This window comes from Hypoxylon trugodes (genome assembly GCF_022578975.1).
Source record: "Hypoxylon trugodes strain CBS 135444 unplaced genomic scaffold F4822scaffold_6, whole genome shotgun sequence".
NCBI lineage: Eukaryota > Fungi > Ascomycota > Sordariomycetes > Xylariales > Hypoxylaceae > Hypoxylon > Hypoxylon trugodes.
In genome coordinates, this window is record NW_026250021.1 from 1,391,074 (window position 1) to 1,412,106 (window position 21,033).

At 48.4% G+C, this 21,033-nt stretch overlaps 5 protein-coding genes across 5 annotated transcripts; 4 read left to right on the plus strand and 1 right to left on the minus strand.

Annotated features, from left to right (window-relative positions):
* The first annotated feature begins 473 nt into the window (after nucleotides 1-473).
* On the plus strand, nucleotides 474-2,414 carry F4822DRAFT_406842 (uncharacterized protein). Its single transcript, XM_051458437.1, has 6 exons — nucleotides 474-720; nucleotides 780-816; nucleotides 885-976; nucleotides 1,076-1,461; nucleotides 1,521-1,603; nucleotides 1,658-2,414. The coding sequence occupies exons 1-6, from the start codon at nucleotides 571-573 to the stop codon at nucleotides 2,071-2,073; spliced, it is 1,164 nt and encodes a 387-aa protein (XP_051313311.1). The 5' UTR covers nucleotides 474-570; the 3' UTR covers nucleotides 2,074-2,414.
* Nucleotides 2,415-2,792: 378 nt separating this feature from the next.
* Nucleotides 2,793-5,310, plus strand: F4822DRAFT_406845 (uncharacterized protein). The gene has a single exon (XM_051458438.1). It carries the CDS (start codon nucleotides 3,186-3,188, stop codon nucleotides 4,737-4,739), a length of 1,554 nt encoding a protein of 517 aa, XP_051313312.1. The 5' UTR covers nucleotides 2,793-3,185; the 3' UTR covers nucleotides 4,740-5,310.
* Nucleotides 5,311-6,110: 800 nt separating this feature from the next.
* On the plus strand, nucleotides 6,111-7,944 carry F4822DRAFT_406846 (FAD/NAD(P)-binding domain-containing protein). Its single transcript, XM_051458439.1, has 2 exons — nucleotides 6,111-6,128; nucleotides 6,191-7,944. Exon 2 carries the CDS (start codon nucleotides 6,192-6,194, stop codon nucleotides 7,887-7,889), a length of 1,698 nt encoding a protein of 565 aa, XP_051313313.1. The 5' UTR covers nucleotides 6,111-6,128; nucleotide 6,191; the 3' UTR covers nucleotides 7,890-7,944.
* Nucleotides 7,945-8,010: 66 nt separating this feature from the next.
* F4822DRAFT_406847 (GCN5-like N-acetyltransferase) lies at nucleotides 8,011-9,401 on the plus strand. The gene is made up of 2 exons (XM_051458440.1): nucleotides 8,011-9,109; nucleotides 9,162-9,401. Exons 1-2 carry the CDS (start codon nucleotides 8,646-8,648, stop codon nucleotides 9,235-9,237), a joined length of 540 nt encoding a protein of 179 aa, XP_051313314.1. The 5' UTR covers nucleotides 8,011-8,645; the 3' UTR covers nucleotides 9,238-9,401.
* A 7,407-nt stretch (nucleotides 9,402-16,808) lies between these two features.
* On the minus strand, nucleotides 16,809-20,984 carry F4822DRAFT_406853 (uncharacterized protein). Its single transcript, XM_051458441.1, has 3 exons — nucleotides 20,307-20,984; nucleotides 17,090-20,142; nucleotides 16,809-17,023 (listed from the first exon to the last, which is right to left on the minus strand). Exons 1-2 carry the CDS (start codon nucleotides 20,311-20,313, stop codon nucleotides 17,531-17,533), a joined length of 2,619 nt encoding a protein of 872 aa, XP_051313315.1. The 5' UTR covers nucleotides 20,314-20,984; the 3' UTR covers nucleotides 16,809-17,023; nucleotides 17,090-17,530.
* Between the last annotated feature and the right edge of the window lie 49 nt (nucleotides 20,985-21,033).

Here is a 21,033-nt window from a genome sequence, read left to right on the forward strand (position 1 = left end):
CCTCGTTTTCTCTTCTCTCTTCCGTGTTTTTCTCTTAGTTGATTTGTTGATTTACTAGGTTACTTAACCATCTAGTATACCAACCTTGGTAGTATACGTACTTGACACACACAATAGCTTGCATAATACGGTAGTAATGGAAGCAATGGAGCACACCATGTAAGATTTACCATGTGGTCGTGGGGGCTGAACTTGGCCTTGGCCATGCGATCTCGCCCTCTCTCCCAATCCCTCTTCCCGCCAGCCCGCTCCCTTCAGCTTGTTGGTGGCACTATTGGATGGCGTTTCTATATCATCCTTAGTTCGGCCCCGTTTCTTGTGTATCTCGATCCTTTCCGTTCCACCTATTTTCTATTTGGCTTAATGTTTGCTCTTTAGTTCTTAGGTCCCGTCGTCAGCATTCCTTAACCGCCCCCCCCCTCTGTCTTTGTACATTCGTGCACTTAGACGGACGCCACCATACGAGACGGGCTTTACGATATTGGTCTTAGTTGAATGACGAGTTAGAATCTGACTCGCTCAATTAACTAGCCTATCGCTTGGGCGTATATATACTGACTCGAACCCAACATGGTGTCCTCACCAAATGCGGGAGGCATCTATGGCCTCGCTGCTGTGTTTTTCGTTGTCGCCGCTGCTGCCGTCGCGCTTCGTTACCAGGCGCGCCGTATCAGGGCTGCAGGATGGAAAGCCGATGACTGGTTCATCACTGCTGCTATGGTAAGACCACATTCGCATTCTGTATTACTTTGTGCGCACCAGTCTAATCGCATTTTTAGTTACTTACGTGGGGACTGGGAATAATTCTCATCTATGGTATATACGACTCAACCCATAAGCGCGCGCTCTTATATCGTGTCTAATTGTGTTGTTTTGATTTTTAGGCACAACCCAAGGTACAATTAGTTATCACACTACAACCGATCCTGTCACCGGCGCAGTGATTGTCACACCGCATGAGAATCAGATCTCTATGGTAAGTTGCACCGTGGCGCACCTGGGCAAAATCCTACGCTTCGAGAAAGAGCTGTTGGGCTTCTTTTTGGGGGCTGGTTACTAATGAAATGGAAAATAGTTTGGTGGTATTTCGCAAATCCTCACCGTGATCGCTCTCGGTACTCTCAAATTCGGTGTGGTGATGTTTTATCGTCGCATTTTCGCCAATCAACGTTTTTACAATATCTCACTCGGCATTCTCATCCTCATCACTGCCTGGACTGTCGCTTTCTTCTTCGCCACGCTGTTCGAATGTAACGGTCAAAACTTGGACCTGCTGTGGAAGTCTATCAAGACTTTCAAGGAAGTTTGCTACAAGTACAAGAATATCCAGCTTGCGCATTGCATTACGGACATAGCCACGGATTTAATTGTGCTGTCTATGCCCCTCCCGGAGATCTGGAAGCTTCGCATGTCGATCAAGCAGAAAATTGTTATTTCGCTCATTTTCTTGATTGGTTTGCTGTATGTTGAAATTAACATAGCCGTGTTTGCTCGAGTCCAATCACTTACATGAAACATAGGTCGACCGCAGCCGGCACTGCCCGTCTTGTCATCGTCGCAATCGACATCGTCGAGACTACACCGGGTGCACGTGATGTCCGAGGTATGTCTTATCCTGAACCCTCACCGCTCGAATGAAGTCATTAACATTTTATAGGTGTCGAGACAAATGTCCTAGTATGGTCTTACGTCGAGGTCGGTGTCGGTGTCGTCGCAGCCTGCTTGCCGACACTTAAGCCCATCTTCGACAACCGCAGCTTGAACAGTATCGTCGCAAGTGCACGCTCCAAGGTATCTCTTCGGTCCAACAACTCCGGCAGCCGCAACAGAAGCAACGGCGACCGAGCACCAGATGGTTCGAGCGGGTTGGAGTTATTCCCGTACGATGCATCGAAGCAGATTCATAATTACAGCCAAATCAGTGGAGCCGAAAGCACCCACCCCATGCCGACTTACCCCGCGAAGACGATACTTCGAGAGGACGGCTGGACCGTGCAGAGCGAGAGCAGAGCCGATCATACTCGAGCGGAGAGTTCGGTGAGTGCGGGTTCTAAGGACAAAGATATGGTGTAAGCGGCGATATGAATGTCTTTGAAGACTTTCGCTTGCGGGAAGATTTAAAAAGAAAAAAAGGAAAAATATTTACGATGAAGTTATCAACTCCGAATACCCTTAGGTGCAACTGTTGGTTATGAATCCTCGAATATTTCCTAGCTGAGAGGGCTCTAGGTCACAGGATTTAATTGGGAGTGTAGGTATTTAGGTGGTTGGGTTAAGTCGGGAATAAAACGACTGAAGATGTTATGTATGTAGCTAGTGGACAAACACCCTCTGACCATGTTATGATATGAATGACGCATCTATTGTATAAAACATAATTCATAGTCTAGTTTTATGAAAATATTTATAGTTTCGCTTTAGGTTGACCATGCAGCCATGATGATTAATTAAACGCCTAACGATTCCACCTGTTGGTAGCACAAGAAGGCGCACTAGGTACTTGTAACGGGCATTGGAGGCAGGCTGTGATAGTCGACCCCGCAACGGCGGCCTCTAATTACCAATGTCCCGGGCACCTGGACAGCTAAGCTCAAATCAACTAAGCGCACGGGAGCTTCCCGTTCGATTTTGATTCAAGCTAAGCTTTCGCAAACTCAAATCTAGACCCTTTTTGGTAGAAAACGCACGGGCCATGACCAACTGCAACCAATCGACCGAACACCAAGACAGAAAACCGGGGCAGAACTCCATTTAAGCGGATACAAAACGAAACATCGATCAGCCCCAACACCCAAGACCCTTAAGTGGAAGGAAGCGCTAATGTTTAGATTCAACTTAATTTTTCTCGTGAGCCTTCCATCTTGTTTCCTGTCTTTCTTTTCCCCTCAACCCATTGTGCTTCGACTTGGCTTCCTATTCTGCTTCTTGCTATTTGATTTTACTTATATACATTATTATTGTATAAATACACCCAATCAACCACAGTTTTCGTGTTCCTTCGCCCGATCGACCAGACCGTTTAAACTTAATCGACTCGTTCCAGCCCGATCCCAACCGACTCATCTTAGCCTCGAAGCAAGTCATCGATCCGTTTTCTTCTCCACACAGTTCGAACTCTCCTACCCGTCTACCCGCTTCCCGATGAACAAAGACCTTTTAAGCGTACTTTGAAACTATAAATAACAATGGCCGATGATGCTGCGGACCTGGCTTCCCGGCCTAAAGCCGCTATATGGTTCTCCTCAGACGTTGGAGAAGCCGCCCAAGGACCTTGGGGTTGGCGTCTCGATGTTGTCACTCTACTCGCAGTTATCGGCGAGTCATCGGTAGCAGAACATACCCAAACCATTACCGCTAGCATTTTTTGTCTCCTCCCGCGTATTATCCCCGCCCCTCAAGCTTTCTTAAAACCGTCTCGCCCGATCCGACTCCCCGAAACCACTGCAAAAATGACCGGCGTCCACAGTGGTGTTACCCTAGATACCGTAGGCTTCTTTGCGAGTATCATCCACCCTCTCGAAGAGTTACAGCCATACTCAGTTAAGGTCCTTAGGATCACACATGCCGACGACAATGACGGAGAGGTCGCTGGCTTCCCATCCCGGCCCACGAACGGGTCTACTTTTTTCTGGCCACGCTCGTCTAGAAAGCCCACTTCCAATGTAACATTTGAACTTCCTACTATATCTCGAAATTCCCGATCGGGCGGAGCTAGGTCGAGACGAACGGCGGCGAGTACAGCGTACAGTACAGGCGTCGATGAAGAAGCTGGGGGACCTCACCCGGGTATCAAAAAGCGAGCAACGTTCAAAGAGAAGGTCCGGGACCTCACGTCCAGACCTGCTATTCCAGCTACTTTTTATTCCCCTGTCCACATACTTTCAGTCTTCTCCACTCTATTGACGTTCGGTATCATTGCCTTTGCGGCTTATTGGCAGGATGGTACCGCCATAATTGCCGTCGCCCTCGTCTCCCTGGCGAGCTCCGTTGTTGGCTGGGCTTCGTGGTGGAGACCGCTGCTCATGAAGCGTGACCAAAAGAATGTAGTTCCTGACGGCGACGTAATAATCCGTACACGTGAAGGCGCGTTTCTGCTTGTCAAGTGCACTGAAGACGTAGCGCGAGAACTCTATTCAGGCACGGAAGAATGCAACTATCGCGTTAGCGGACGCTCTTACCGGGTTCTCATGGCACTCGGCACCTGCCTCTTGATGGTGTCTGTCATCCTCTTGGGTAATTGCAAATGGTACACACAGATATTCATCGGCGGCAGTTATATCGTACTTAATGGTCTTTACTGGGCCATGGGGTTACTGCCCAAAAAGTATTTTTGGGACTTGAGCCGCTATAACATCGAAGATATCACGCCAGAGGATGCCCAGCATGCCCATCAGAATACTGGCAGTGACAAGAGAGAAGATAAAGCGAGCTTCACGCGAACTCTATGGTATGCTATTCGAGAAACGAAGCTTACGGCTTGGGTTCACAGAAGCGGTGCTGCACCTGACACACAAAAATGGCGCAAATGGCTCGCCGAAGCTAAGAAAGCCGCAGAAGACGGGGATGAAAACTGGAAACCTGTCGCTCGTAAGGACGAGATCATGGAGATGAGAGAAGATGAGCCCAACAGAAGTCCAGTTACGTCCGAGCCACCAGGAACCTTTGACACAGCTGAGCAAGCGGCACCACTCTCCCAAGTTCAACCACCCAACCAGCGTCCCAGCAACGGCGCCTTGTAGGCAAGACTACCTACATCCACAACCCTAATATAGAAACCGGATACGTTAGATATTCTAGCGCGAATATGCGAGTTACTATTATCAGAGTCGCTGAGCTTTGTTTATATACGGATACTTGGGAGATTGACATTTTAATTCGGATCGAATTTTTATGACCCATAACGATTTTCTTCTATTTTATATTTACGTTACATATTCATTCCGATGTTTGTATCATCTGGGTTTGCATGGCTTGGGAGGCATAAAACCATTGGTTATAATATCACGACGATATGAAATTTATTGGATGGGCATACTTCTTGAGGTGGGATATCTAGCATTGTACATAGCGAGGAGTTCTGGTGTGATACGAAAAAACTGCTTGTGTTTACAAAAACTCTTGTATATATAAGATGCGTGTTTCTTTAGTTGTACATTATACGTCTGCTGCGGACAACAATCGCTGGAGTTGAAGCTTCAATTCTCTCACTTTTGTGCCTAGGTACTTTACGAACAGCTAACGAACAATCTTCAAAATTCGATATCAATTATTCAGTCACTAAATTAGATATATCAAATTTATCTCTTGGAAGCTGAAAAAATACCCCCTTGTTGGGGGCCTAAGAACCGTCATTTCAGAAGCACCATGCCAGTAGGCACATATCTCGGCCCGTCCCGAAAGGAGTGGGCATATAAATGATATCTTATATACAAGGGCGAAGCCGAAGTAGGTCGGGATTGAGTTATGCGTCAGAAATTAGACCAAGATCAGAAAGGTGCTGACATCCATGCTCCCATTAACATGACTCACAGGGTTCAAGGTATTGATCTTATTTACCCATGGAAGTCTAGAATGAGAGGATGGGCTAGGGATTCAAATCTTCCCCTAGTTCTAAATAACCAAATCGTTAAAGGGTCATCTATATCTAAACCATCTATGTACAACCCCATAGATATCGCCTACGACAAGTGATCTGTCGCATACGCGTTTACATATCTATCTAGGTAAGCAATCTTACTCCGCGATTACGGTAGACAAAGGGCGGTGGCAAGAATCGATCAAAAGAATTTGACGCTTGATTAGCGCGTGTTGTCCCAGCTGCTCGGAATCAATGACGTCGTGACATATGGTGTACTCATCATCACCATAGTAAACACTAAACTTAATATTTCAGATTTCAATAGTATATATTAGGCTTCAAAGGAATGATTTCTGACAGAATGTATGTACCTTTCGTCAAATTCCGCTCTATAGTTGTAGCGCGCAAGTGGAGTGCATCAGCAGTGAATGGCTAGCGACAACTACAATCACGATATTGAGCGACAGAGCGGTCCCACCATGGCTCAGAACGGATACAAGGATCAAGATGGACGTAAAAGAGTCCTCGTTGTGGGTGCTGGTGCTGCTGGGTATGAATTGAATATCTGAATTTCTATGGCTATAGCATCTCATTATTCTAACATTTCAATAGCATGTCTACGGCCTACCATTTATCACAACATCCCAACAAATTTGATGTTACATTGATTGACGCCGTCGACTACTGCGGCGGACAAGCGTTCTCAATCCCATTAGACAAGAAATACCATGGCGCTTCGTGGTGCAATCAGGGAGTTCAGGGTGGCTCCTACATTTTCCACCATACGTTGACCATGTTTCATCGACAGGGTTTCCACGCAGACCCTGTAAATCTCCAGGTTTCTTTCGGAAAGGATGACATTTTCTGGTCCAATGTATTCCCCACGAAACTTCTAGCGCGGCATCAGAGAGAAGTTAGACGCTTGCCAACGATATTGAAGGTGATGCGTTGGTTCGAGATATTCTTCGCCCTACTCCCACTCAAATTCGTCCTCAAGCTGTTCAGGTTCTCGGAGGAATTCGCCAACACAATTGCCCTACCCATGACGGCCCTCTTCCTAGGTACCGGAAACGCGACCCCGGAAGTCCCCGCTATCATGTTCGAGCGCTTGTGCACGTCGCCGACGTATGGCATGTGGTATGCCCCGGACGAAAACACGGTCGTTAGGAACCAACCGCCGATGGTGGTGTTCCCCAACTTCTCCGAGTTTTACGATGCTTGGCGGAAGGATCTCGTAACGCGTGGCGTGACGGTTCGCCTATCAACGGAGCTAAGGGAGATCGTTGAGAGGAGTAATCGCGGGGTGATCGTTAAGCTCAAATCACGTACTCCGGCGGATGATGGGCATAATCCTACTGGCGGAGACCCCGGTGCTCCGCTTATTGAGGAGGTTTTCGATGAGATCGTGATGTGCTGCTTGGCTGATATCGCGAAGAAGGTATTGGGTAGAGCGGCTTCTTGGAGGGAGAGACGGGTGCTGGGGTCGGCTAAGTTTAGTGATGATATTACGATTACGCATAATGATGCGGATTATATGAAAAACCATTATGAGAATTTTTATCGCGGGGACTTATCTGTTTCGAAGATAAACGGTGTTGACCAGACTGAACGTTTGGACTTTGCGACGAATAATTTTCGGCCGATGTATTACATTAAGATGTACCCGGAGGATAAGTCGAAGCTTGAGATGTGTTTCGACACGACGAACTACCAGAGCCAGTTTCCGGATAAGGCGCCTTTCGAACAACATGTTTTCCAGACCATCTATCTAAACAAAGACCGCGACAGGAAGTTGTGGACGGATCATGAGATTAAGGAGGACAAAATTATTAGGAAGGATTGCTGGCATCAGCTGTGCCACAGCTACACACATTACCTGTTCGTCGTGCCATGGATGATGTTTCTCCAAGCCAAGAACCACACCCGCTTCGCGGCTGCCTGGACCCTGGTCAACGCCCACGAGGTCGCAGTCATGTCTGGTATAGCGGCGGCCGTCGATCTCGGTGCCGAGTATCCGGCGGACCTCGAACATGACAAGTTTGCGTTTCTCTGCTTCCGGCTGTACTACCTGCTCAGTTACGGCAAGTGGTACAGACGCAGATACACGAAGCAGCAGAAACAGAAGCAAGGTGAACCAATTACGGAGGCCGCGAAACAGGGTAGTACCTGGGCGACGGGGTTATACGGGAGTGTATACGAGGGTCCCGGAGTATCCAAGACGGAGCGGCAGACGTGGAGGGAGGGGCTCAACAAGGGTACGAGTACAGACAACTTGGCCGATTGCAACGCATCCGGGCGGAGCCAACCTTGATTATTACTGGTTAGGCGGGAGGCCTCAGTCTAGTCTTTACAACTGGAGTTAACAGAGTGTTTGTATATCAATAGTTTTCGTAAAGCCTCGACTGCATGTTCTATGCGTATCATAATTGTGGAATATAGAATGTGGTTCTAAAATGTAAAAAATTAGTTGTCCTGAATACTACCTTGCCTGTCTTAACTGTCATGAGAAAAACACGAGTTGCTCAAAGCGCGCATTGCCCATACTTAGCCTCGTCTTCGTTGGTTTTTACTGGTTGGTTTCGGTGAGTCTTGAGGCTCAATAACGGGTATACTAAGGATTAAAGGTCTATAGTCTGGTTGTTAATCCAGTTATTAACTCAATAGTCTACGCGCGGCCTACGTGGAATATATGGATATAGCCCCATTGTAACTTCGTATTTTTCCTTGTTATCCTTGCTGCTAGGTATGTCCATATATTGTCACCACTGTGTAGTATAGTAATTCATTTACTTGTTTGTTATTTTTTTGATTATGGGGCTACCCCCTTTTTGTATACTGGTGCTGTGGTGTTATAGGGGGGAACGGGAGGCTGTCAGCGAAATAGTCAGTGGGGCCAGATGTTCGAGTCTGTCAGCAGAAATAATCTTAGGCGATTCTAGCTAGATTTCTTCTCCGCTAAATTAGGGCTCATGTGACTCATCGAAAGCTATTGCGAGCCATCGTGAGTTGACGAATGAGTGAAATATAAAAAAATAGTCTCACCTATAGAACTCAAGTTCAACCCAACATGGAGCCTCAACGCGCCTCTTCTTTCATAACAAACAGGCCACTCATAACAATACGGCACATCTCAGCAGAGAATACATACGCGCTGCGGCAGGCAGTGCTATGGCCCAACAAACCTCTGTCTTACGTGCAGCTGCCCGACGACCTCGACGGTCAGCATTTCGGGGCTTATGTTATTGTTGATGCTGCTTCGTCATCGAATAACAAGGGCGACGACGTCAGTGATGGCATCAATAGGGATGAAGAAGACGCGCGAAGTCCCGAGGAGCTGGTAAGCATCATATCGCTGTTCGTCGATGGGGAGAGTGGCGCGGCTCGGTTTCGCAAATTCGCCACAGCACCGGCGTGGCAGGGCAAAGGAGTGGGTTCCGCCCTACTTACTTACACCATCGAGGTGGCCGCTAGAAAAGGTGCCACGAGTATCTGGTGCGACGCCCGCCAGGGCGCTTTGGGTTTTTACCAACGCTTCGGCATGAGCGGTGAGGGAGAACCCTTCTTCAAGGGTGAGGTGCCTTACCTTCGTATGTCCAGAGCCCTGTCCTGAGATCCGTGGATGGTCGATCCATCTGGTTGATCGTATGGTCGGTCTGTGAAAAAAAAAATTGTGCGTCTGTGTTGTTGTTTGTATCGATTGTATTGTTTGTACCTGTGTCTGCCTGGACCCTTCTAGCCTAGCCATAGAAAAAATGGAGGAGGTTGGGTATGGGGTGCAATTAAGACGTCTGGAACAAGCAGGAATCGTCTGGTTCTTTTTTTTCGCTCTACTCGGGCGCAGGGGAGTGAGGGTGGAATTAAACCGCGTTTTCCCACTCGCAAACTCACGAGACCCTTCCGGATGGCCAATAAGTTGCCCGGGTTGCCGTTGGGAGCCGATGATTGGGAGTATGCCGGCGGGCGGGCCGCGCTACGCTGCAGTTTTCAAAATTGGCGATTCCCCGCGTTTGGCATCGGGAACCAGCGGACGGTACGGGCCAGAGCCAACCCTGAGTGATGCAGTAGCAGTATATGTAATATGCATTGCATGGCTAGAAAGTTCTTGGTTTCAATATCCTGCGTTTCCGCACGTTAGGCGGGCGTCAAATACGTCCAAGTTACCGAGTTGATGGTCTCTTACTGGCGATGACGTATTTCAAGGTATTGGATATGCCAGGATTTATATTGATATTAATGCTTTTGCTTTTGGTCAATATTGTCCTTCCTAGCTGGGCGGGTAGTCCAGGGACAAAGCGTCACTGTGGCTTATGTCCTTACTCCGGATGTCCTGTTACTTGGAGCCCAAGGTCGTACAGTCACCCACAGTGTCTCAGAGAATAGGGGACTTCATTTATTCATTCGTATGTATCACGCTTACGTAGACGAGGTATATTTATACTATATATTATGTATATTAGATGCAAATAGTACCTGCGAATAAATCACGTGCAGCATCTAGGAACGATGTTTTCGGCCTCTTGCACGACGTATCGATTTTGGTTGGCAGAGATATTCAATACGTAGACACTACTGCGATGCAAGCTGATGTGTTTTCTTACTCGAGAAGTAGTTATATGGCACAGTGTGAAAGTGGAGGTATAGGTGAGAAGACTCCCTTTTCTATGGCATAAACGCCAATTCATCAACTGTGGTATGAACTACTTGATTTTCTCACTCCACCTACGCAACTGTTTTATGCAGCGCGAGACGGTACTACCTATCGGAACAATGTTAACGAGAAAATCATAAGAAAAATCATGAAAATCAAATAATGCGCGCAAGTTTCGTACCATGCGACCGGGAGCACAACAGTTATGCTCGGTCCCTGAGATCTCGATAGGATTGTCTATCACATCTGGCAAAAACCTGTTTGTCGCTTAGACAGACATCAATCTCTGACAGTTTGTAAGACGTTGTAAATATTGAAAACAGGTGTTGACTAGGTAAAGGATTGCCGATGATTGACTGTGGTAGTCTTTTTGGGATCGAGAATCTTTAATATCTATCAAGCCGAATAGTATTCGTGATGTTTCACACAATTGAAACCCTTTCCTTTTCACAATTACTAAGAAATGTAACACTGTGCAAATTTTTTCAAAGTCACCCTACCGTAGTAAGGATAGACGCGATTCATTCTTGTAGGTATCTACCGACATTGTTAATCGCTCTGCTAAAAGGACGCTCACTACGCCAACGGGAGTTTTTCAATCGGACTATCAGGGGCGCTGGATGGCCGATCCATCCATTGTCCACTGGCAAGGCCTATCTAGTCGCTCTGCATATAGCAACAATTGACGACTCAATAAAGCCGGAGAGAGGCGTCATACTAGAAAACAATCTCAAAACAGGAATGATGGTTCAACTGGCTCCGGAACACAGTGATTGGTATACAGAGATGCAAGCAGTGTCCAATCCTATATAAATTAGGGCGTATCTGGCCTTCATGAGGTCCGTGAGTCCCTGGAAGAGGCATTAAGACAGGTCTTCGCTTAGCGCATAAGCCCTTGGGCCAGCATTGGGTCCTGAGTGGGAAATGTAGGGCAGAGGAGACCTAACAGACGTCATCCAGCCAACAACGAAGCGAGAATTGCATACAATACTCTCACACAAAGGTGATAGGAACGCGGAGTGGTCAGTAATAATAATTGCGCCCTGTGACTTGGCATTGGTGGCAAATATAGGGGGTGGGGTGGACTGTGGGCAGCATCCATTGGCATCCATCGTCACCTGTTTTTTGACCAATCATATCTACCTGAATGCATGCCTGCCCAACTCGATTAGTTGGGCATATGATCCAACCTCTTCGCTCACCAGGTACAACCGTGTGGGCAGCTGGATACTACAACTTCTACTACGAGTTACTACGAAAGACATGTCTCAGGCTACTGTGTCCTTGTGTCTACTTTTAACGACTGGGTCCGTTGGGCAACGTACCATTTATCGATTGGGCGCCTCGCGGTGAGTCAAGGAGGTACAGCAAATTCCCTTGCAGAACACCCGGGGATGGCATCCTGGTTAGCACGCGGTCGTGTGGTCCCGACAACTTGCAGTGCGCTATGTAGAAATCTGTACTATTCCGTCACACCCCCCCGTACCCCATAGATGTCAGCCTTCCTTTTCGGGGGTGTGTATATGTGTATGTATGTATATGTATGTATTATGTATGCGTATATGCGTCTCCTGATCCTCACATTGGAAATCGAACAAAAGCCCTCTACTACGTCCTTAACCGTTTGCCTCACCTTGTCTTAGCCCCAAGACATCAAAAACCTAACCAAGCCCAGCGAAATGATCTATTACCACAACACTTCTTCAATTCATAAAATTGTATTAACACTACTCAGCTGGCCACATTACTCAACTGACATAATCTACCAATTCTACCCGGAATACGATAAACTATAAGAGGATAATAAGGAATAGGGCAATAGAAAGAGCAGAAGCAGAAGCAGAAGCAGCATGGACACCAGAATAAGCCGACCCGTGGATCGGGCATTCGCCATGCCGGGCGGATTCCCGACTTACACTGAGCAGCGGAGCAGAGAGCCATCGAGGCCAAGGGAACCATCCCGGCCGAGGGAGTTATCACGGCCGAGATCATCATCACGACCTGCTACATCACGAGACTCAGAGACGACAGAGACATCTAGTCAAAGAACATCACCACCAACAACAACAGGTACCCTAAAGAGTATCCTGAAGAACCCATTACCACCATCTTCCATCCCTTCCATAAATCCTCCCATGGCCTTAACACGGCCACAAGACCCACTTGCAGCACGGTTCTACAGGGTACCAAGGCCGGAGCCGGTATACCATCACACAGTCTCGGCACCTCAATCACCAACATTTGGTTCGGAACAAACATATCCCTCGGACAGTGAGAGGTTCAGCTACGAGACAGACTCTCAATCAGATTCATCCAATCTTTCCGTAAACACTCAAGCCACCAGTGTGTTATCGGATAGTTCTTCTATTCCGCCGAAGCCGTCTAAGCCTTCAACCCAGGTTAAGCATATTCGACATGTCCCACAAGCAAACCGGGTCAGGACACGGCCACGATCTAAGGCGCCTTCAGAAGTATCCAAGCCTCCTGTACCGGAGAAGAAGAGTAGGACGGTACACATCGAATTCGTCTCTCCAAAACAAAGCTCCAACCAATCTCAGACCCAATCTCAAACTCAATCTCAAGTTCAATCTTTACCTGCTCTCCCTCCACCTCCGTCTCGAGAACTCCAGGTTGCCCGGAGACAAGATGATAATCTGATGTACAGGATTGAACAATTAGAATCCGAACGCAGCAGACTAAGCAAGGACTTGGACGACGCATCAGTACAACTATCGAACCGAGGAAACGAGCACAGGGAAATAGTACGAGTTCTTAACTTTGAGCGAAACAACAAGGAACTTCTTATCAGAGACCTCCAAGAGCAGAGGCAACTCTCTGATGAGTTCAGCGCAGCTCTAGAAGAGGCGGAGAGGGAACGAGACGACCTGAGGCACAGCCAAGACAAGTACCAAAAGCAGATCGCCAGGCTCGAGAGAGCGCTAGAAGACCAAGAAGCCGTTAAAAGGGAACAAGAGGCCGCGCTCAGGCGGGATATCAACAAGCTAGAGTCCGACACAGCCCACTATGAAAAGCGACTGGAGGTTCGAGCTCAGGATGTCAAGGAGATTAACGAGGAACTTAGAATACTTAACCAGGAACTCAGCGACCTAGACCACGAGGTCAAGGAACTGGAAGTTGAAAGAGACGCTGCTCGAGCAGAGTCTCAGGAGTTCCAGGCTAGAGTGAGGATCCTCGAAGTCGACAGGACACCCTTCAGGGAGGAAAATGAAGCACTCCAGAAGGAAAAGCTAGAACTCCGAAGCCAAATTGAGGGTCTCGAAAATGAGAAGATTGCACTCCTAGAAAAGGTTCAAGGCTTCGAGCAAGAACTTGCATCCCTCAAGGCACAACTATCATCTCTCGAGTCGGACAAGAACTCCCTCCAGCAGGCCATAGAGTCAGCAAAGACTAGCAGGGAAGATATCGATAAGCAACTTGAAGCCGCTCAATCTGAGAAGGGCGACATACAAGCTCAACTCGACGCTACTAAGATCGCCAGAGACGAAGTCGAGAAACAACTCGAAACGACAAAGGCAGATCTCGAGAAGCAGCTTGAGACCGCCAAGGGCGACCTCGAGAAGGAGCTGGAAGCTACCAAGGAAGACCTAGGCAAGCAACTAGAGACCACGAAGCAAGAGCTCGACAAGCAAGCTCTAGACTTCAAGGCTGTCCTAGACGACAAGCAGTCGACGATCGATGGGCTAATCACCGAAGTTAACGGGGCCAAGGACGCCAACATCGCGCTAGCATCTCGAAGTTTGGGATTCGACACCGAATTGACGAGCATTCGAACCAACTTGCTAACTACCCAGACGGAACTCGGCCGAGTACAGGACCAGAACAAGGCACTTGAGACGGAGAAGGGAGGGCTGATCGCTCGCACCGCTGAGCTCGAGAAGGTCAATGAAGACCTAGAGAAGCTCCGCCAGGATCACGCTGGTCTTGAAGAGCGGTCCAAGGGCCTCGAAGCCGACATTGAGAAGCACCAAGAAACTAACAAGGCGCTTCAAGATGAGAAGGACCAGCTCGCAGCCGTCAACAAGAATCTCGAGGAGTCATCGGGCTTCGCAAAGCTTAGCGAGGAGAAGGCTACCCTTGAGGGAAGCGTTAAGGACCTCGAGGTCAAGGTCACAACTCTCTCACAAGAGAAGTCAGACCTGGAGTCCAAGACTACGGAACTCCAAGCCGAAGCCGACAAGGTTGCACCTCTAACAAAAGAGAAGGCCGACCTTGAAGCCACCGTCGAGAGCAAGGCCAAGGAGCTCGCTGCTGAGACAGACAAGGTCACAGCGCTGACGAAGGAGAAGACAGACCTCGAGGGCAAGATCAAGGATCTTCAAACCGAAGCCGAGAAAGTGCCCGGTCTGATCGAGCAAGTGCAGACACTGACGACGAAGTTGTCCGCAATGAACCAGCAGGTCGTCGACGCCAACGCCGAGCGTGTCCTCGCGCATGCCCGAGCGACTGAGTTCGAACAGCTTGTCAACAAGCTCCAGGGTGGCAACAACAGCAGCCGACCCAAGTCGCGCAGCAACTCGCGTACTAACGGCAAGCGTCAAAGTCGATCCCCCAACGGTCTCTTCTTCGTGCGTAACCCCGCCGAGCGCAGCAACGTCAGCGTCGCCACCCGCGATGCCCTCACCAAGGAGCGATCCCGCTCCCCGTCTTAAGCGACTTACTAAAAATTTCTTGGGTGGCGAAGTCCACAGTCTCTGCTAGGCCTAGCTTGGAGACTCGATAGAGGAGGAATGAAAAGGGAAAATCAATCAACTACCTACCTACCTAATCAAAAACAACGAAAAATAGAATGGATTGGATATACCTTTGGGAGATTGACGAGGAATTTGACGGGCGCTGTTGCTTGATTACTGCTAACGAGTCAACGAGCGAACGAACCGTCTTATCGTCAAGGGTTTTACAGGAATTACGGGGTTTATTTACGGGATACATAAAAGCACACGGGATATCGACAGGGGAACTGGGATATCATTGAGCAGGTTTTTTTTACTTATTATTGTTTAGTTACTTCTTTCATCATCATCAGCTGTACACCATGTTGTCGCTGTCGTCATGTACGAGGAAGGGGAAGCGAAGCGAGCGAGTGAGCTACGATAGATTGTCGGAGTGCCCAAAGGAGGGAGGGATATCTGCATATTCTACTTCTCTGTCGCATATTCTTATTCACCATTACTTTTCCTTTGTTCATTTTTACATTATTTTTAATCATTTGGGCATCGGGAGGGAAAAGGAACACATAAAAGACTTGGGAATGGGGAAACGGGGTCAAATATACCCCCATCATGTATTCATCCTCACCTGTATTGCTAGTGTAAGGTTGTCGGCCGTCGCATCATGTTGTAATCTGGAATCATCATGTATTGGGGGGTCTAGACAATGGGCACGAGCTCACGAAGGCGAGAGTGAGATTTATCACCTAGAATATGGGGAACAGTAATTGTGATTTTTAATTTAAAATGATACTTCTCATCTACCTTGACTTACAATCATTAAGTGACTTCTATCTACCTAAAACCTAGTAGAGATGGGTTTATTAACGCATAGACCTAGTGGGTATTCGTAGTGTTGTCTAAGCACAGTTAGAGATGACTTAGAGACCGTTCTGAGTCTGTCTGCACTTAGAATGTACCTACATCAAAGTAAAACGCATATAATCCTGCAGTCTTATTCGCCCTGAAAAATGATATGGCCACTTTAACTCTTTCCTAACGGGCTTCCGGAACCCAGTCGTGCCTAAACTAGGACCTCGGTCACGTACACCCAAGTACTAATGGCCAACAAAATAACCCAAGTAATTAGGTGTCGGTCGGAAATAGATGAAGTGTATTAAGTGCTGGCCTCCGTAACATTGGATCATCCCGTACGTAGTTCGGGCCAATTGGAGAATTAGACGTCGCTGAGCCTACGACCTCAGGGGTTATGTAGCGCTTATTGATTGCGGCCCAATGATTATCAGTAATCTGTAGACGGAAAACTTCGTAGAGCCTTGCAGATCTGGGGCCTTCTAGGCCTTAGCTGTTGTTGCCACTAGTCAATTCGTTTATGTCGAGACCGTCACATCCGTGCCATCCATCGTCACGCTATCCGGTCCTTCCTTTACCGGATGTGACTGAGCATATATCGCGACGGTACCTGCGACTACGCTAAGAGGGGTGTTTCCGTAGTTATTTTCCATATTCCGAAGAAAAAACGACGGGCAAGATGGTTACTAAGTTAATAGTTACTAAGATGCGACCGGACGAGCCGCAATCGCCACATTCGCCGTCGCGGTGGCGACACCCCGACCCCATTGGATCGACATTCTCGAGATCATCAAACTGGGCGATAGGTTCAATGAAAGTGTCAATTGTGCGGCGGATTGGGAGTTACTGGCTAGGAAACCCAGCGTCGACGAGTAACCTAAGAGATAGATATAGGATCAATGCATGGATTGAGAGTTAAGAGTTTGATCAGGAAGACGTACCCTCGAGTAACCAGGGATTTTCCAACTTCAGATTCTCCCAACCCACAGCCCAGGATATTCAATAGTCAGGCCAGAAGCACGATGCAAGCAAAAAGCAATAAATAAGTAATAAATCCGAGTGCGATATATTCAGACCGCGGCGCGTAAGCGGCCAATTGCTACATACAAGCCAGGAACGCGGGCACCGAAATGCCCGAATTAAAAAAAAAATCCTCCAACATTTTCCAGGTGTGAAATTCATTACACGATCCCCGTTAATTCAGGGAAACATAAATCGCATCCTTTAGACAGGAACGAAATTCGGATCTTCCTCTTCCTATTGACGCCGTTAGTTCCTAGACTCTGAGCGAATAGTGTGCTCAAACCAGTCCATAGAACTGACCTTAGTGTGGTGAGACCTCTTGAAGACGTCCCGATGCTCGAAGTTTGATTAAAAAACCGTGCTCTACTTGAGTGTGTAGCGCGGCGCCCGTGAAAAATATGATGCATTGATCGCAACTGCTTGAAAATCGGTGATTTTTGGGGTGGTGGTGCGATTACTGGCCTTGCAAATGCATCTCTACTGCTCTCAATTATTTTGCCAGTTGAACACAGCCTCGGGCTAGATGAGATCAAAGGGATTGGCAATGCTTGAGAGAATACTTCTGGTTTATTATAGTCGGAAACGTTGTTTAGGAGTACATGTAGTCCTCCTTTACGACTTCTTTCAAGAAAGCTCGTCATGCATTCAAGTGACCAAACGCCAATCGCCCAAGTCGAGATGCATATCCACTCAAACAAAACAGGATTTGCCGAGAGTCGGCGGGTAGTTCAACAGTCCGCTTCAAGAAGCCTGCGCTGGACTTCCATCCGTCGCAGCAGCAAGTGTAGTTTGTACAACCCCGGATGGCGCCGCATTAGTAGTCTGGGCGCCCGGCTTGCGGCCGGTATTGCCATCTTCAGTGAGAAGCTTACTTAAAAGCTGCAAATCGTCACGAGCTTTTGGATCTCGCTCCAGAGCACGACGGACAGCTGTCCATTCGCCTTCCTTCATACGGGCGGCGTGCGGCAGTAAGAATGCCACTGTAGAGCTAGAAAATAAAGGACCAAGGACTTCACGTGCCTTCTTCTCACCCTCGGCCTGCGCGGCTCGTAGGGCCGGTACCATAGGATCTTGAGCGACAGGTGCTGTGCCAGTTGATGGGGCTTGGCGGGGAGGCGCTACAGGCGGAGTATGGCCCGGAATCTTAGGCGGCGGGACCGGTGTCTGGTTGTAGTGCGTCGTCTGGGGTATATTGTTGTTACCAGAAGACCCTTGCGGAGTTGCGGGCGACCACGCTGGTCCAGCCGAGACGGAAGATCTTGGTGGTAACGGGGTACCTTGTGCAGGTGTCGTTGAAGTAGCCTTCTGCATCTCGGATCGTTGCTGATCTATCGGAATCTGAACCTGTCTCTCGTCCCGATAAACAAATATCATCAATAGCATAGGCTCGGTGCGCTTTAGAGGAACAAGATGCCCATCGATGTTCTGTACGGGTTCCGGGATTCCACCTTCGCCCTCCGGCACTGGCACTAGATACGTGTCTCTCACATTACCAAGTCTCTTCTCTCCAACAACTCCATATCGCTTCTTAGACAGAAAATAATCGATAACGGCTAAGAATTGTTTACGGGCTGCGGGATCCCCTGAATGGCTTGGAGTTAAGCTGGTGATGACTAGGTCGACCTGGTTATTGTATCGCAAGCCACAAAGGTACGGAATAGCCTTTTCCTCCGTGATTCGACCAGCAACAGTAAGATAGGCAGGTATGAGATCTTTCCATGCGATATTCCTAACCTTGCTGAGATCAGCGCCACCCGCATACTTCGCCACGACCTCCACTTCGGCCACATTCGTCATATAAAGGGGACCTCGCCAAACAACATCAGGATCGATGTGTTCAGATGGAGAGTACGGCGGTGAGTCATTGCCATCTTCTTGGAGTAATCGGTCGACATCGGGATCATCTCCCGGGCCAGTTGATTGGACTTGTGTTGAGGCTCGTCGCTGGTGTGATGCGGATGGGGATCGCACGCTCGAGAAAACTTTGCCAATGTCAAAATCAGCTCGTTTAGGCGAATGTTGAGATGACTGTGTATCAACTCGAAGGGGCGCTGCTGAGGAGCCTGATCGACTACCAGCATTCGCGGGGGACGCCACCCTATCAGTTGATGTAGACACAGCTTGGTCATTGCTCGTGTTTCCGGCCTCGCTTGCTTCCCTCGCCTCCTTTAATGCTTGACGACGAAGGTTAGATGAAGTATCATCCGCATCGCCAGTGAAGTGGTCTGGCTCGATCACCTCTTCCCCTTTGTGGGTCCGCCTGACTCGCGGGCCATCATCCGTGATAAGAATTGACTGCTTTTCTGCGCGAGCTTTCATCTCAGCGGTTTCACGCTGCTGTTCCCTAGTAGCCAACTCATCTCCCGTCATTACTACGAAAGACGGAGGCGATACTGACTTCACGAGTACTTGCGCAGCTAGCTCAACATTGTTCTTCAAACTGAAAATAAGCGTTCGAAGCTGCGATGCGTTGTGTGAAGTATTCGGATGGGTATCATAAAAGGCACGCTCAATCTCGATAGCCAAGCGTTCCGTGACATTCTTCTTGACAGTGCCTTGAGGAATGGTATAAAGCTTCTTCTTCTCCGCTAAGTCAATGGCAGCATCAAGCGCTTTCTGTAATGCAACCGCCGCTTGTCTTCGAGACCCTTCAAGCTTCTGAATATTCTCGGGAAGATCATTCGGAGGGGTATACTTGGGGTCGGGTACAGGTACGGGAACCGCTTGAGCTTCTGTAACTTTGCGCAGCTTGCTCTGTGGACCTTGAGAGTGGTCTCGAGACTTTCGCTTTCCCTTATTGATGGGCTCTGGGACGCCTTCTTCCTTTTTCGCGTCGGGAGTCGGTGATGGTTTCGCCTTCGTGCTGGTAGCGCTGGGCGACGCGCGGTCTTTAGGATCACTTGCGCGCTTTCCTTTACCCTTCCTACCCTTCTTGCGTTTCTTGTCCTCCTCGTACTTCTGTCTTCGGCCTTCCCAGGGCTTCTCTCCCTTCTTAATGGCCTCTAGAGTACTCTTGTGATCGTCGGGCGCGCATTGTTCGCAGAAATAATCTCTAGTTAAATCTTCGGTAAAAACACTCATGCCCATGCACACATTGTGTTGCCAAGCGCCACATTTGTCGCAGGCTATCCATGGCTCGTTCGTATCATCGTCATCTTGAGTGGTCGCACCACAGATACAACGAATGATTTCTTCGTCTTCTTCTTGCTTCTCGTCCTTCTCTGCCGCCTTCTTACCGCCTTTTTTGGTCTGCCTTCGCTTTGCAGGCTCCGGTCCGTTCTCGAGCTGATCGAAAGCTTTCGTGTGCTGACCCTTAGTAGCTCGCACGGAGCGGCGAGGCTCTTGTTCGGCGGCTGTGGAAAAGAACGTATGTTAGCATACATATATCACTAGGCGGACTTTAGTGTTGGATGGTTGTAAAAGAAAGTGTAGATTTAGATATCGAGGCCAGACTAGTGACGATAGGGTAGGCTGCCATGCTGTTCGTCGCAAATCTATGGAAGTTTGGTGGTCTTACCAGACATAATGAAAACCGGTGACGTTTAAAAGACAGTATACGAAGTAGTAGAGTTGCTTGCGGCGTTTAGATAGTCTGTGTCTACGTTGCGACTTGTAGGAATTGGCAACAGTACTCTTCAGGCAATCATGGCTTCTACGAGAAATGGATTGATCTCTATGATCTGACCAGAAGATATGGGGGTGGATGTTTCCCACGATTTGAGAGTAACTCCAACCACTTCTAGTACCTAATGGAACCTAGCTTTTGTTTCGGATTTCGGATTGAAGAGAAAAGAAAGAAAAGCAATCGAATTTGCTGATCGAAGCTCGCGAAGTTGGCGCATAGGCGGTGAATAGGTAAAGAGGGCCAAATGACATGCGATGAAATCGCCGATACCGCGAAACAGGCCTCGTCGCAAAAGGATTCAATCGCTAGTAACAAAGCGGTACCTCCTTGTTGTTGATTGAAGTAAGGAAATTTAGTATGAATACGCGTATGTATTACAATGCCGTGTCGTTCCGTGTCGTATTGTATCCGCGCCGCGACGTGGTCCACCCGGATATTTGATGTTGTAAGGTTGTAAAGTTCCAAGGTTTGGATGGTCGCGGGTGGAGGTTTGACTCTTGAATGGGGAAGTGTTACATAGAAAAAAGCGGCGGCGCCCTGCGTGCACGGACCTTACATCCTTAGCTTAGGTAGGCGCTCTGGCGCTGTGGTTAGGAAAATCCCCCAAGAGGCAAGAAGG